Source organism: Pteropus alecto, unplaced genomic scaffold (assembly GCF_000325575.1).
Source record: "Pteropus alecto unplaced genomic scaffold, ASM32557v1 scaffold92, whole genome shotgun sequence".
NCBI classification, from domain to species: Eukaryota; Metazoa; Chordata; class Mammalia; order Chiroptera; family Pteropodidae; genus Pteropus; species Pteropus alecto.
This window is the reverse complement of record NW_006432447.1, coordinates 13,375,565-13,390,864: the sequence shown is the minus strand read 5'-3', so window position 1 is coordinate 13,390,864 and position 15,300 is coordinate 13,375,565. Positions and strand designations below refer to the sequence as shown.

General features: G+C 35.5%; 1 protein-coding gene and 1 pseudogene across 1 annotated transcript in view; one reads left to right on the top strand and one right to left on the bottom strand.

Annotated features, from left to right (window-relative positions):
• Positions 1–15,300, bottom strand: part of KAT2B (lysine acetyltransferase 2B) — a 66,125-nt gene that overhangs the window by 6,561 nt on the left and 44,264 nt on the right. Inside the window, exons 12-16 of the mRNA XM_025043606.1 lie at positions 15,150–15,300; positions 13,991–14,117; positions 7,904–8,014; positions 5,290–5,433; positions 1,223–1,337 (exon numbers count right to left, since the gene is read on the bottom strand). The exon at positions 15,150–15,300 is cut by the window's right edge and continues 28 nt beyond it. Of these exons, the coding sequence (XP_024899374.1) occupies positions 1,223–1,337; positions 5,290–5,433; positions 7,904–8,014; positions 13,991–14,117; positions 15,150–15,300 (648 nt within the window). The remainder of the gene's footprint in view (positions 1–1,222; positions 1,338–5,289; positions 5,434–7,903; positions 8,015–13,990; positions 14,118–15,149) is intronic.
• On the top strand, positions 9,826–9,941 carry LOC112476017 (annotated as a pseudogene).

The following is a 15,300-nucleotide window of genomic DNA, read 5'->3' as shown; positions in this document are numbered from 1 at the left end:
ATTTTTTTTTTTTTTTTTTGCCAATCACCACTGGAAAGAATTAAGCTGTTATTCTTGGTTAGAACAAATTCTGTCCTGGTCTCTATTTTATTTGGCAAAGACCCTGCTTCTAATGCAAGATGGTTTAGTATAGCAGAAAGAAAACATAGCCTGGAGTCCAACAGAGCTAGATTGATTTCTGGCTCTCTCCTGAAAAGCTAACTTACCCTAGATAAGTTACTGAACCTTTTGTCTCTCAGTTCATCAATCTATAAAACGGAACTCTAAAAATTAGATGATGTTATCTCATAGAAGAATGCCTGGCACAAACTGGCATCCAGTGATATGGGAGGTATTCGTCATTAACAGGGATAATATGGGAAAGTAAAAGGTCCGGGTCTGGCAGTAAAAAGGAAGCAAGATCTGTTACAGAAGCAGATTTGATTATGAAGAAACATATGTGAAACATATAATGAAGAAACAATGTCTTTTTTTCCTGGAGGATTTTAGTTTGTTTGATTTTTGTCTTGCTTTTTAAATCTTCAATATACCAGAAGATCCTGGACCTGAACCAAATGAAAAGTGGCAATATTCAATAGCTTCTGATCTACACAATGCTGTCTTGTATGTTTTAACTCAATACAACTCGCTGCTAACATACTCGTAGATAAGAGCCCTTGGGAAAACTATTGTAAAATGGGGAACCTGAAACAAATTATGTGATTTCCAATCATATTTTTTTAGAAGTCTGGGAAAACTAATTTAGCCGCGCACAGATTTATGCAGGTTGAAACCATAATGGCAATGAGACATGGTGCGACAGTATGATGTTTGGAGATCTGAATTGGGTTGCTTCTACTTCTGACAGTTACTGGCCAAGTAAGTTAAAGGACTTAACCATCCTGACACTCAATTTCTGTTTGTAAAAGTAGATTTCCCCTACTTTCAAGGCCACATATGGGCAGTACCTAGCACTGTGCTATAAATAGCAGGCTCTCGTAAAATGATGGATATTAATAGCTACAAAGGGGGTCATCTAAGCTCTCTTTCGTTTATTTGCATTGAGAAGTAGGAAAAAGACATAAAAGAAAAGCATTTCTGCCTTCTTAAAAGACTAGAAATACCATGAATGGAGATGAGCAAGGCGAAAAGCTTTTCAAAGTACTGTACTCTGGTAATTATTTCAAACACATCTGACAGCATTACCAAAAGATTTTTGATTTAAAAGAAAATCTATACATACTAATTCCAGGAATGCTTTCTATTGGAATCTGTCGAACTCCATCTTTAAAACACGAAAGTCCAGGGTAGACTTTTCGAATCTGAGCTTGTTTTCTTTCTATCAGCTTTTTAATGATCTGTAAAGCACAGGAAAAACATGTGTTCAGAGACAGAAGTCTGTGGCCACAGCTTACGTCAGCCAACGTAAGGAGTTGTTTTCCTAACAAAATAAAGCCTTTTGGAAACAAAAAGGGAGAAAAGAGTGAATTCTATTGAACAAGAAAGACATGAAAACATTCTATTACACCATGCCCATTTAGTGTCACTCACAAAACCTTCTTTGAACACCTGGCTGATATTGAGAGAAAACACTGCTCCAAGGGCCCATTGTCCTCTTTAGCATAAGAGCCAAGGATTTTGCCCTGCTTCTTCGAGTAGCCTCTGCCAGAGCTACAGTAAAGCAGCTGAGCACCTGCTACCCAGACAAGCATCAGACCTCTTCACATCCCATGACTAGGAACTGTGTTCCCTTCCGACTGAAGGAGCAGAAAAGCCGACTTCAGAAATTCTCCAAAACCTGAGAAGATGACCTTGCAATTCAAACTTTTCAAGGCTTGGGCCCCAACCTATGCTGTTTGCATCCAAAAAGCAGCTCTAAAGAATTGTCTGTCAAGGCACCACAACCATGATGTGAGGGAATTTTGAGGGGTGTTTGTTTTGTAAAATAATTCCTAATGTACTGAGGTAATTATTTCCAAAACAGTGCAGTTTTCCCTTTAAAAAAGAAAAAAAAGACTAAAAAAAAAAAAGAAAAATCACCATCTGAAAATTAACCATATCATAACTGAATTTTGGGAAAAAGAAAAAAAAAATAGTAGCAGTCATTAATTGAATTCACAAAAGAAAACAAAAAAATTCTAGTTCCTAACTGCTTAACCTCAAATTTATCACTGGTAAATGACGTGGCATGAATTCATTATCCTACCAATTAAACAAAAAATTTCATAAAATGAATGGGACTAGTAAAAGTACATCCCTATAAATCTAGTTCAGTGCTGCCCAATAAAAATGTAATGCAAACCACTCATGTAATTTAAAATTTTCCAGTAGCCACATTTTTAAAAAAAGTAAAAATAAATGAAATTGATTTTAACATTATTTTTATTTAACCTAATATATTCAAAATATTTTCATTACAGCATATAATCAACAGAAAAAGTTGAGATAGTTTACTTTTTTTTATTCATATTAGTCTTCAAAATCGGAGTGTTTCTCAGTTTAGATTAATCATAGATCAAGTACTCAGGAGCCACATGTGGCTAGTGGCTGTTCCTTTGGAAAGGACAATCAAGATGAATGCTCTCCCTTCACGTATTTGTAAGTACAAGTCTTTTTTCTAAAAAAAAAAAAGACTCCCAATGGCAATCTTTTAAATAAATGCCTTTAGAAAATATAATTTCAAATATAACTTGAAACTTTTTTTCCCCTTTACCGAAGGACTTTCCAGCATGATGACTTATCAGGTGGCTTCCATACCCCTCACGACAGCACCCTGAAGTTGGGTGGGCTCTTGGTGAGTGACTGCTAACTGGAGTGGGAGGCTTCCTAACCTCCCTATGCCTCCAAGGACCACTTTGGAAAAAGAAGGCATTTCTCTTCTAAGCTCTTCACCTCCCTAGAAAATGTCTTCACTTCCTCACCATGTTATCATCTTTCCCTCCTCAAATCCACCTCTCTTTCCATTGCTGTCAGTTTTAATTTTCCCAAACAGAAAATTCGGGAAGACTCTTCCCTCTTTAGTACATTACCAAGTCTTAACACTCCTTTAAAAAAATCTCATTGCTTTGCCTGGCCCTGACTTTGGCTCCTCCAATCTCAGTTCCTTGTAGTCTTACATGTAGATTAAGATTTAAGAATAATCCCTCCCTCCCAGCCCGCATATATATGCACACACATGCACACACACATACACTCAATTCCGCCTGCTCATAGTCTATTCACACTTTCTGAAACAGTGGCTTTCATTAATCACCCACCTACGGTCCTAGTTATTCATGTGCCCATGAATCTACTTGTACTCTTGAGTCTTTGCTCATGCTGATCCCACTACTAGGCTGTCCATTTCAAAACACATCTTGCACAAAGCCATCTCAGATGACACCGGGCCCCTGTGGATCCTACCAGTTCCTTGGAGTCAACACTTGCAAAGCTCTCCACTCTCTGTGCCACCTGTCTAGCTGCACTAAGTTTCTCTCTCCATCTCCACTAACCACAACTACAAGTTATTCTACTCTTTATGCTTTCAGGGGCTAGGAAAATCCTCCATATATTTAGAGTTTGTTTGCTACCACCATTTGTCTCTACCCTTCTCAAAGGAGTTTTCAAAGTTGGAATAAGTGATATTTGTAAAAATTTTTTGACTTGTCAGAAGATACTATATGGATCCAAATATTTTATTACGATAACTTCACATCTCTTTTAAAAGATCTAAATTACAGCTCCAAGCCTGCATCATCCATTAAATGTATTAGAGAAGGCTGGAGGTAAAGAGGAAGGTGAGCAGAGAGGGGAATGAGATCCAAGAGAAGAGGAGAAAGAGGAAGGGGGAAGGAGACGTGCCTTCTAAAAAGTTGACTGTTTTTGTTAGCTCTGTGCTTATGGCTTTACCCTTTATGAAGGAAGAGCCAACAGATCGGGACCACATCGATTTGCAGAGCCTGCCAGGGGTATTCTGCTCTCAGCTTATATTGTGGGGATGAATTGGTGCTGCTGAGAGGAGGAATGAGGAAAGAGCAGCTGACAGCACAGTGATGGCTTTAGTTGGCCAGCAGCCTCTAGTGCTGAACAAAGAGCTGATGAATTCAGACCTGCTCATTAAGCTCCAAAGAGAACAATGAAGAAAGCTAGCTCTTCAGAGAGAGACGGAGAGAGGAGCCTGCTGCGCTTTTATTAACTCACCAAGTACCCTATTTGGAATTCTCTCTCAGACTGACATTTTGACCAAGAAATCAACAAAGGTTGTTTTTATTTTCTAACTTAAAACAAAAAACGCCTTTTGCCCACTTCCCTATGAAGCATACGGACAAATCTGAGCCACTTTAAGTAAAAGGGAAATACTTATGGAGACCTACTATGCACCAGACACTGTTTAAGTTGTGTCTGTTATTCTGGTGATGTCTGATAAATAACTAAGAACTAAGATTAAGGGGCATTGGTAGAAACCAAAAACAAAGATATGATTAAGACAAGACTTCTAGAAGTTACTTCAGAAAAAAAAGTGCACTAGAATGAATAACAGAAGTACAAAGTAGATGTGGGATGACACAGCTGCAAACTCCCAGTTTTTGAACTGCAACGAACCAGGGAGGTAAGGATGTGATCACGGGCTTAACACAAAGTTCATTTATTTGTTAAAAAGCCTCTGTGCACTCCCCAATTATGTTCTTTTTATGGTTTTTTCCTGTCTTAGAGAAATGTAAAATTGCTATGTAGTCAAATCTATCAACCGTTCCTTTTACTGCTTCTCTTTTAGTTCATATGCATAAAAGACTTCACCCTGATATTAGATAACCAATCAGTTAATACCTAGAAGTGTAAGCCTTCAGAACTTGGCAATGTAAAAGGAGAGAATAATACACACTAAGATAAATGTCTATTTAATATGATGAATAATTGAAATTCCAATGGGGAGGATCAAACTAGTGCTAGAGAAGTTCCAAGGAGGAAATAAACAGGCTGAACTGGTTCAATTTGTGTATATGCTGGGATAGGGAGATGGATAATGGATGCAAGACACCAAGCAAGAGGGTTAAAGTATTACTAATGGCCTTTGGGGAATAGTTTAGAGAGGAAAGTAAACAGGTAAGTTTGGGAAAGATGCTGGAGGCTAGATGAGTCATTATATTTTCCAAGTTTTGTATTTAATACCAGTTTAACAACTGTTGACGCTCCTAGGAACGGTGACTAAAGGGCAGAGACAGATCAAGGGTACCTTCAAAGAAGAAATCTACACAAACCATAGCAAACTGAGATTATGACACCCAGTAGACTGGCTTGTACAGAAGGAACATGAGTTAGTCACATGCTCACCTCCTTCTGTTTCTTAATGATGACAGAAAATTCTGTGTATGGGATCCGCGGGTTTAGCTCACATCCCATTAAAGTGGCTCCTTCATAATCCTTGATGTAGCCAACATATTTGGTTCTAGGTATTTTAATTTCTTTGGAGAAACCCTGCAAAGCAAATAAATTCATTCGTATGAGCTTTATGCATCAAGTATCTATTGTGTGCTAGCTATGTGCTAGATACTGTGCTAGGCATTAAGAAATGCTTCTTTCAAGTTCTTGTATTATTATGGAAAGGATTAGCATGAAACTCTTCCACAAACTTCAAAAACATCAAAAATCAAACTGTACAAACAGGAAGCAAGACAACGTAAAAAATAATCCTAGTAAAACAAACATTAAACATTTTTCAAAGAAAAATGGCTATTAAAAATAAGGTTCAATTTTGCATTAAATTGCACAATTTCTCCCAAAGTGGGAAAGGGGGCCCCCAGGATTCTCAACAAATCAATAACTAACACTGATCTAAAGTCTGAAAGAAAAGCTTGTCAAAAAATACAGCAATTAGAACCCTGATGTTGAGAAAATGAAACCCCGACTTCATAGGCAAAAAACTTCCAGACCATCACAATGTGTGGTTGATTCACTGACATTAATGCTTTGCGATATATTCATTTACATACTTTAAGCTGTAATAACAAAGTGCTACAGTGTATATATTCATATATTTATAATATAAACATAATTTTCCCTATAGTGCCTATTTCAGTTTTTTGCAGAAAATTACTTTGGCTTCAGAACTATTGCCAGCAGTTTCCTGCCTCCTCTTTCAGCAAAAACTTACTTTCTAAGCAATTATTGCCATCACCTTCAAAGAGGACTACAGATAAGTCATTTAAGACCCATGGCTGAGATTTCACGCTTTGCAATGTAGTTACGGACTAGGAAAGCTGGCTCTCAGGCCCTCGGTGAAGCAATTCCACTGTCAGGAGAGTTTGGTTATAAAAGCCACAAACATTCCAAAGAATGAGAAAAAATAAATAAAAGATTAATTATATGACATAGGAAGAGGGAAAGCTTTCTAGTCACATAAGGACTTTATATATTAAAAAAAAAAAAAGTTAAGAGTTTATGTAATAAAATCTCAAAAATTCTATACATTAAAGAAAAAGCCATAAGCAATGTTGAAACGAATGACAAACAGAGGGTGGAGGGTGGAGGGGGGGAGGGAAGAATCATAAAATAAAAGGTTAATATCCTTATATACAAAGAGTTTTCATAAATTAATGCAAAAATAACTATTTTAATAGAAAAAGAGGCAAAATACAATGAATCGGAAATTCAAAAAAAAAAGAAAAATACAAAGGATTAGTGAATGAAGAAAAACAAGTCAAACCTCACAATGATCAAATAAATGCAAACATACACAATCTGATATCTAGTAAAAGGGTAAAAATGTATTTTTCAATTATCAGCTACTTTCCTGAGCCCCCTTATATAGTGCTGAGAGAACAGAAACTGTTACAGTATTTGGAAATGCAAAACCAAACCTTAAACATGCCTGGAAGCAACTCTACTCTTAGACATTTATTCTAAGCCACTACCATAGATGAGGGTAACACATATGCAAGCACATGCACAAGCACACACACACACTCATACATGTACGCTTACATACAAGAAATATCTAAATGTCCCCCAAAATGTGTTATTGGTTTAATAAATTATTTTATATTTATATGACAAGATTTCAGAGAACCATCAAAAATCATATGAAAAAATAATCAGAATATATTAAAAAAAGCAAGTAATTATGAGCCAATTTTTATATTTATATACACACATACATTCACACACACACACACACACACATACACATGGAAAAAATATTAGATGAGTATATACCAAAACATTACATACATTCACACACACACACACACACATACACACGGAAAAAATATTAGATGAGTATATATCAAAACAACAGTAAATTTCTCTGGGTAGTAGAATTTCAAGCCATTTTTCCTTTTATTCTTTGTGCTTTACTACATTTTCCAAAATTTTTACAATAACTATATTACTTTTGTAGTCAGATTAGGTGAAAAACATTTAGTAATTATAAAGCACTATCCAAAAAATATGCAGCCAAAGAATAATCCTTAAAATGCTGAGCTGAAAACTTCAGATAAGAAAGGACTGAGATGGTGGCCAAGCTCCCAGCCTGCTGTGTGCTCTAGAACCAGGAGCTCTTCCTAAAGTCAGCACTTCCTCTCTGCTGTTGTAAAGGCATCCTACAGACTGAATAGATTTCTCTCATACATGAACTCTACTCACCCAGAACTGAGAACTTCTCTTTAGCCTGAGGATACCATAATTTAGAATGTTAAGAGGCATTATACTTCACATATAGATGACATTCATTCACTCAACAAATATTTAAATATTTATTTACTACTTATTATGTGCTGGTCCGACCCTCTAATCCAATCCGAAGCTTACTTAAGGCTTAAGGCTTATAAAATAAATCTCTGTCCTTCTTATAAGTATAAATTGCTGAGGAGAAAAACTAATTTGGATGAAGGCTACCTGAGTAATATTTAAAAAATGACAGAATGGTGTTGCACAATGAAAAACCTACCTGTTTCTTGAAATATCCAATTGCATATTCATCTGCATACGTGAGGAAGTTCAGGATGTTATGTTTTATATGATATTCTTTCAAATGATTCATCAGGTGTGTTCCATAGCCCTAAGTGGATGTTAGCATACAGACAACTATATTAGGTTCTGAACAAAAGATAAGTCTCACAAATTCACTTGGAAATACTGGCAAATTAAAATGTTTGTACTTTGATATATTTTACCAATACATTACTGACACCCGTTCTAGCATTTCTGAACTTTGAAAATGAGCTATAAAACCAAAAAATTCAAATTCCTTGAATTGAGATATAATTATTACTTAGAAACACAAATTTCTGATTCTTTGAAAATAACACATAAAGACTACAAACTGCTAGTTCAGTCCTAAAGATTACTTGCTGAATATTAATAAAAAAATGTTTGGAGTAAGTAAATTTGAATTATGAATATCTGCTTAACTTTAAAGTATTTAAGAACCTGAGATGAAAGGAGCAATGTAAATGAAAAGTGCTAATCTTTACTAGAATGTTAACTAATCCAAGTGTTTCCTGTATACTGAAAATCAGCAATCCTTCAACTGTATCATCACACACATAGGATTTTCAGCTTGGTCTTATCAGACCTTTCTAAGCAAGGCCTAAGAGGCCTAAAATCTGACTGAACTTCTTATAAGGACTGAGACCACTTTATAAAGTAAAGATAGTGAATGAGGTTGAATAAATAAATGATTAAAATATAAAAAACAAAATGCAATTACCAGGTTTTTCAGTAATGTATAAAGCTTAGAAAAATCTATAAATTTAAAGTGACTGTTTTAGAACTTCTTAAAAAGAGGTGAAAGCAAATCCAAGCAGCCAGACACAAAAATCTTCACATAAATATTATAAAATTTGGTGACACACTTTTCTAAAGAAGTCACACATGCTTACAGGTACGATTTCAGGTACAGGTAGTACCTCAAAGGGAGACAGAGATCTTGGGAAGTCATCTGGTCTAACTCTCTATCCCATGTGAAGCTACAAGTCTCCTTGCTCTAGAAATTATTTTCCTATAGATGCTACCCAAGGACGTTTCAGCTTTTCCAAACATATCACAACTCTGACACATCATGCGTTTGAATGAAACTCAAATAAAAGGATGAATGAAACACCTCTCTCCTTGAGAAGAAGTTAGCTAAATGGGGAAGATAAACATATGAACATATAATTGCAGAGTTGCACTTTCAATATGGTAGCCACTGGCCACATGTGGTTTCTGAGCAACTAAGATGTAAACAGTCCAAATTGAGATGTACTAGAGTGTACAATACACGTTGAGGAAAAAAATCCACATTAATACCATTGTATACTTATTATCTGTTGAAATGACAATATTTTGGACATACCTAGTTAAATATAAAATACCAAAGTTAATTTCACCTATTTTTACTTTTTTAAAATATGAATACTAGAAATTTTAAAGTTACATAGGTGGCTTGCATTATATTTCTATTGCACAGCATGGGTACAGAGTGATGTATTTGTACCTGTTATAGAAAAAAAGGCTATAAGATAATTACGGGGAAGAAGGAAGAGGATATAGAAGGTAAAGAAGATATTTAAGCTAGGCCTTAAAAGAGTTTGTCAAATGGAAAACAAGCTAAGTAGATGGATTGGAAAAATAATCCTATACAAAAGTATTATAAAAAGATATTAAAAAGTAGGTTTATAACCTACGGGTACAAAAAGGCCTCCCAAAGAAAATAAAAAATGCAAAAGCAAAAAAAAAAAACTCATTGTTAAGCAGAATACTTCAAATTTTAAAACATTTGAAAGCTACCATAATCAATTTAAGATACCCCAAATAAAAGACAAAGGACAAATTGGAAGGGTACAGTAATAACATATGTTATAAAGATTTAATATCAAGAATATAGTCTATGGCAATGCTACCCTGAACAAGCCCAATCCCTTCTGATCTCAGAAGCTAAGCAGGGTCGGGCCTGGTTAGTACTTGGATGGGAGATCACCTAGGAAGACCAGGTGCTGCTATATAGGTGTAAAAAATTAAAAAATAAAAAATAAAGGATTGTAAGCTGACAAGGTCATTGCAATCGGTGAAGTCAACCAAGGGTTGCTGCTTGCCTAAAAAAAAAAAAATTAAATAAATAAATAAAATAAAATAAAATAAAGAATATAAATATCTTCTATAGCATCAATACCAAAAATAGGAGACAGACTAAAAGAAAAATTGTCAAAGGAAAAGAATGAACAATAAATATTACCAATAAATATAAAAATGATATGCGACCTCAATAGTAGTCAGAGCACTGATCAGGAAATGCAATATTTCTCTCAACAGCATGCAAATACTTTAAAGGTTGATGGTACCCAGTGTCAGTAAGGATAGGGGAACACGGCACTCTCTAACACCACTGGTGAAATGTAAATTGGTAAATCGACTGAAAAGGGCAATCTGGAAATAATTTTTTAAATTTAGAGTGGCCATATTCATTCATGCACCAATTCTACTTCTCAGTGTCTAGAAAAACATTTCCAAACAGAGCACTGTTTGTGATAGAAAAAAAACATAAATGTTGTCAATAGGAAAATGCTTACATAAATTATGGTACATCCACATTATAAAATACTATATAAAAAGGATAACATAGCTCTATGTTAGTACTGTTTAATAAAAATCTCTAATGATGGAAATATTCTTTATGCTATCCAATATGGCAGCCATTATTAAGATGTGTAAGTCACATGTGGCTAGTAAGTACTTGAGTGACCAAGAAACAGAATTTTAACTTTAATTTTAATTGATCTAAATATAAATTTAAATAACTATATTCATGCACTAAAGTTGAAAGATCCCATAAGACATAATGGAAAGTATTTTTTTAAGTACAAACAGTTTGAATTCTATTTATATAAACAAGAACAACAAAACTCATAGTCACCTCTTATATACTGGTACATTTCCATGTATATAATCAGAGAGGCAACTGGAACGATGCACACCAAGCTGACAATATGAATGGCAAGGGGAAGGAAGAGTGGGATTTTTGTTTTATCTGAAAATGTACTTGTGTATCACCGATGTTATTTTAAATTATTTTTCAAGAAAGATGAAAAAAACTGGAGAAAAGAGAACGATTGGCCAGTTGGAGGAAACTACATCTGCACAGGAATAGGAAAGTCTAGAAATCAGTAAGGGATGTGTCTTCTGATGAAACTCACTTTAACATAGCTGTGGGAGATGGAAAAGAGCTAGGCTCGTGTTATATACACCATCTTGTGAGAAATTAATAGAACTATAAATTTTCTCCCTTTCAGCCACAATCCAATGATTTACTCGAGCAATAATGGTTCTTTTGCAAATGACTTCTCAAAGCCCATGTAAGATATTTTTCATAAGTAGCCACTAATTTGTTACCTCTCCAAACAAATTTTCCATTTTCCAAGCTGCTTGTGAGTAAAGGCTGCTTCTTTTAACTTGAATCCTTTCTACATCCAGTATTGTGACTGGCAATAGTGGTAGCTTAAATATTTCTTTAGTTAAAGAGGCATTGACAATGTTAAGCTATTAGAAGCAAATGTTTTGATTTTCACCCCAGAACTATTTCCCTTGTTTGTATGTCTTTATTTTTAATGGCCGCCAAAAGGATTCTTTCCCAAATCCAACTAGTAATGTTGGTGTTTGTTTAAATATTTATTATGGTAAACAGGTATTAAGTATATAACTTTAAAATTGTATATAATATCAAACCCAAATAACTCTTACTTGACAAGATATTCTAAAACCAAGTGAGGAACTTGAAGTAAATTCTCAAGTGTTTTCTTATGTGTACTTTGAACAAGATAAATTCACATACAAATCTTAAAGCATTTACAAAAATCTGGTTGTAAGTGTGATACTCCAAAATGAGTGGGTACAAATTTAAAAGTATCACTGAGCCAAAAATTTTAATATATTAAATAAAAATTTAAAAGCTCCACTTATGAACTTGCAGTTTTCACATATAGGTGCTACCAGCACTGGCTTCCACCAAACTCATCCATTCCCCATTCATTTTTGAAAGAATAATCTTCATTTTCTAAAACTATCGTTTTAAGTCACTTACAAAGAGTGATTTTTTTTTTTCTTAGTTCTTCCTATTGAGTTTGTAACGTTTGGCTACCTTCCTTCAAGTCTTTAGAAAATTATGAGGTTTGAGGAAAAAAAATTAAGTGCTCTCCTGAAAAGTAATAAGACAAAGCGTCCAATTCATATTAAATACCTTTAATTTCCCTCTGGTATCCCTAAATGTGTCCAAGTTAACCTTAATCAACCTTTCCGAACAAGTTGTTTGGTGTAGCTTTCTTTGAAAACAAAAATTATGCAATCTTTTCCTGAAATTACAAACCAAAGACATATTTTCCAGATCTTCTTATAAAAAGCCAAACAAAATTTTTCCTTTTAAAAAGGTTCCTAAACTCTGGACATTTGGAGTAGTTTCTCACTTTGACAAGAGGGAAATTTAAAAAAAAAAAAAAAGTGATAAACACAACAACAGCACCATCTAAAACCACACTGTCGGAATTCCTTGAAAAAGAGCCAGAGATCAGTTTCAAGCAAATCTGGGCCCTCACCTTCCTGGTCAGAATGACAAATGTAAGACTGATGAATTTTGTTTGTCTTTTGATGCTTAAACTTAGTACTAGGAGTCAAAGACACATAGCCCCATTTGTGCTTTGTGAGGATAAATAACCTCAGTGGCTATGATTGGCACTCATTTATGTTTCATTAACATAAAGCTGTTAATGAAAGCAAAAGTACCCACAGCAGTAACTGTAGCCCTGAAGCAGAAAATGATTCCTTCCAGTGACTTATTTTTGATTTTCATAAATGGTACTGTTTCTCTGCAGCTTCAAGAGGCAACAATGAATGTCCTTAGCCTTTCACTGTCCAATGCAGGAGCCACTGTCCACATGTGCCCAGTGAGCACTTACAATGTGACTAGTCCCAATCAATACCGGTAGTCAGTGTAAAATACACACCTAAGAGACAGTACATTAACAATTTTTTGTGACAATGAGTACCACTTGCAGTGAAAATACTTTGGATGTACTAGGTAAAATAAATTTTAAAAACTAATTTTCCTTTTTTTAATGTAGCTGCTAGAAAATGTAAAATCACGTATATGGCTCATATTTGCATGGCTCATTATACTTCAATAGACGACATTGCCTCAGACCTTCCAATGATTTTTCTCAGTAGCCATCTAATCCTTGAGCTGCTTATCTTTCCACCACCAACTATTTTCACATGATACTCTTTAGGGCTCCCAAAATACCAAATAAATAATATTCTACAGACATATTTCCTGCTTCCATTTTCCTAAGGGCAGCTGAGTAGAACACAGCATAATCTAGATCAGAGCTCTTTCTGCCAACTGGGAATCTAGTTTATTCCAGTCAAACTGCAATACCCACTGTGATATCAATGAAACGGCCATGATTTCTGGGGAGGAAGGGACCTATACCAAGAATAACTGAGAAGGTAAATTAGCCACATGAACTGTCCTCTAAAAAACACTACATTCCAAACCCTGCATGAATACTTCTGAAACTTAGTCACAAATTTCAAATTTTTCACAACTTCCCTTATAGAATTGCTTTAGTCTCTGCCCCACTTTTGTGAAGTGTAAACTATCTATATCGTCTTCCTAATCCACATCGCACCATATCCTTTCTGGTGTTTGTGTCACCAGATGTGTGTGTGTATGCGCACGCATGCACGCATGTGCACATGTAAGTTAGCAATGAGCACAACAATTTGTTTTCAAATATCCCTTCACTTGCCATAGACTATACCTGAGTCACATTTAGGGCTGTGCTTTATCTCTGTACTGTGCCCCAGGGACCAACAAAGCTTTGGTAGAACCTGTCTTGTTGGTATGTGGAACCATTTACTCTACACATACACACACACGCGCACGCGCACACACGCACAAAGTTCTGAACTTCACTTCAAGCCTTCTCTGGACATGAGAAGCCCTTCAGCTTTAGTGAGAAGCACCACATTCTGCTTTTCTTCTAAGACCCTCAGTTTTCCTTACCTTGACTTGCTCATTTGAGGTTACAGCACAGAAAACAATCTCTGTGAATCCTTGTGATGGGAACATACGGAAACAGATACCACCAATAACACGGCCGTCTTTAATTAAAGCAAGGGTTTTGTGTTTCCTGAAAGAATAAGATTATATCAAAGTTTTATCTGTCTTGGTTATATAAATATACTTTTTGGGGTGTTTGTTATTAACCAACCAGGAAGGAGGGGGCGGTGTTTTTCTTCAGTATCTAAAGGAAACCTTTATCTAGCCACTAATCTCACTAGACCATTCTTCAGTGCATACTTTTTAGAGCAAGCTTGCCTGCACAAGTCTTCATCAGAGCTTCCACAAGAATGAAATGCTAGCCACCGAAGAAGGGTTTGAGGATTACAAATAAAGAACAAAGTACATGTTCCAGACTACTGGAACAGGGGTTCGCCCAATGCTAAAAGACCCAGGTTAGGGGGTGGAGTGGTCAGAAAAAGAGCACAAACTCATGGACAAATGTGGTCTATGTTTCTGAAGATTAGTCTTACTCAGAAACATTACAGAAATATTATGGGAAAAAATACAAAATCCACATGTACAATTTGCCAAAACTTACATTACAGAATCCCGTCAGACCTTGTCTCTGTCTAAAATGTCACTCTGAATTGTAATATGCATGTATCACAGTCCACATAGGCTGTTGGGCTATATATGTTAAAATACATCCAATTAGAGTAGGGGTTTTTTGGTTTTTTTTTTTTTGGAAGGGGTTGGATTTTCAAAGTTAAATTCTCTGATATCCCAAAAATTTTCCCAGGGCTTACAGACCTGGTCAACAATGGTATCTAGTTAAGAAACCAAAATCAAAAAATGTTTTGACTATGAAAAAAGTGGGGCATCTTGTTAGTGTTTATATTCTTTCATTGCTATAATGAATGAAGCACAGGATAGCCACCAGCAACTTAAAACATAGAGTTTCATTATTATTAACAAAAATTTATAAATTGTTGACAAAATAATCATAATGCTTTTAGACACAGCAATTATCTAAATATAGCTCTGTATCCACAGAGGCAGCAGGATTCAGTGGTGACTATGGTTGACTTTCACTTTCTAAGTGGTTCCTCTTTCATTTAAAAAGGAAATGAAAAAGAAGGAAGAGCAATGCACCACTTACGGGTCAAAGACAAGCCGTGTGATGTACTCTTTTGGCATTCGGGGCAGCTGATGGGAGAATACATTCTGTAGTCCAACCAGCCACATCAGGATCTTCTTGTTGGGTTTCTGGTTCAGGGAATTGCCGACCACGTGAAATTCAATCACACCCC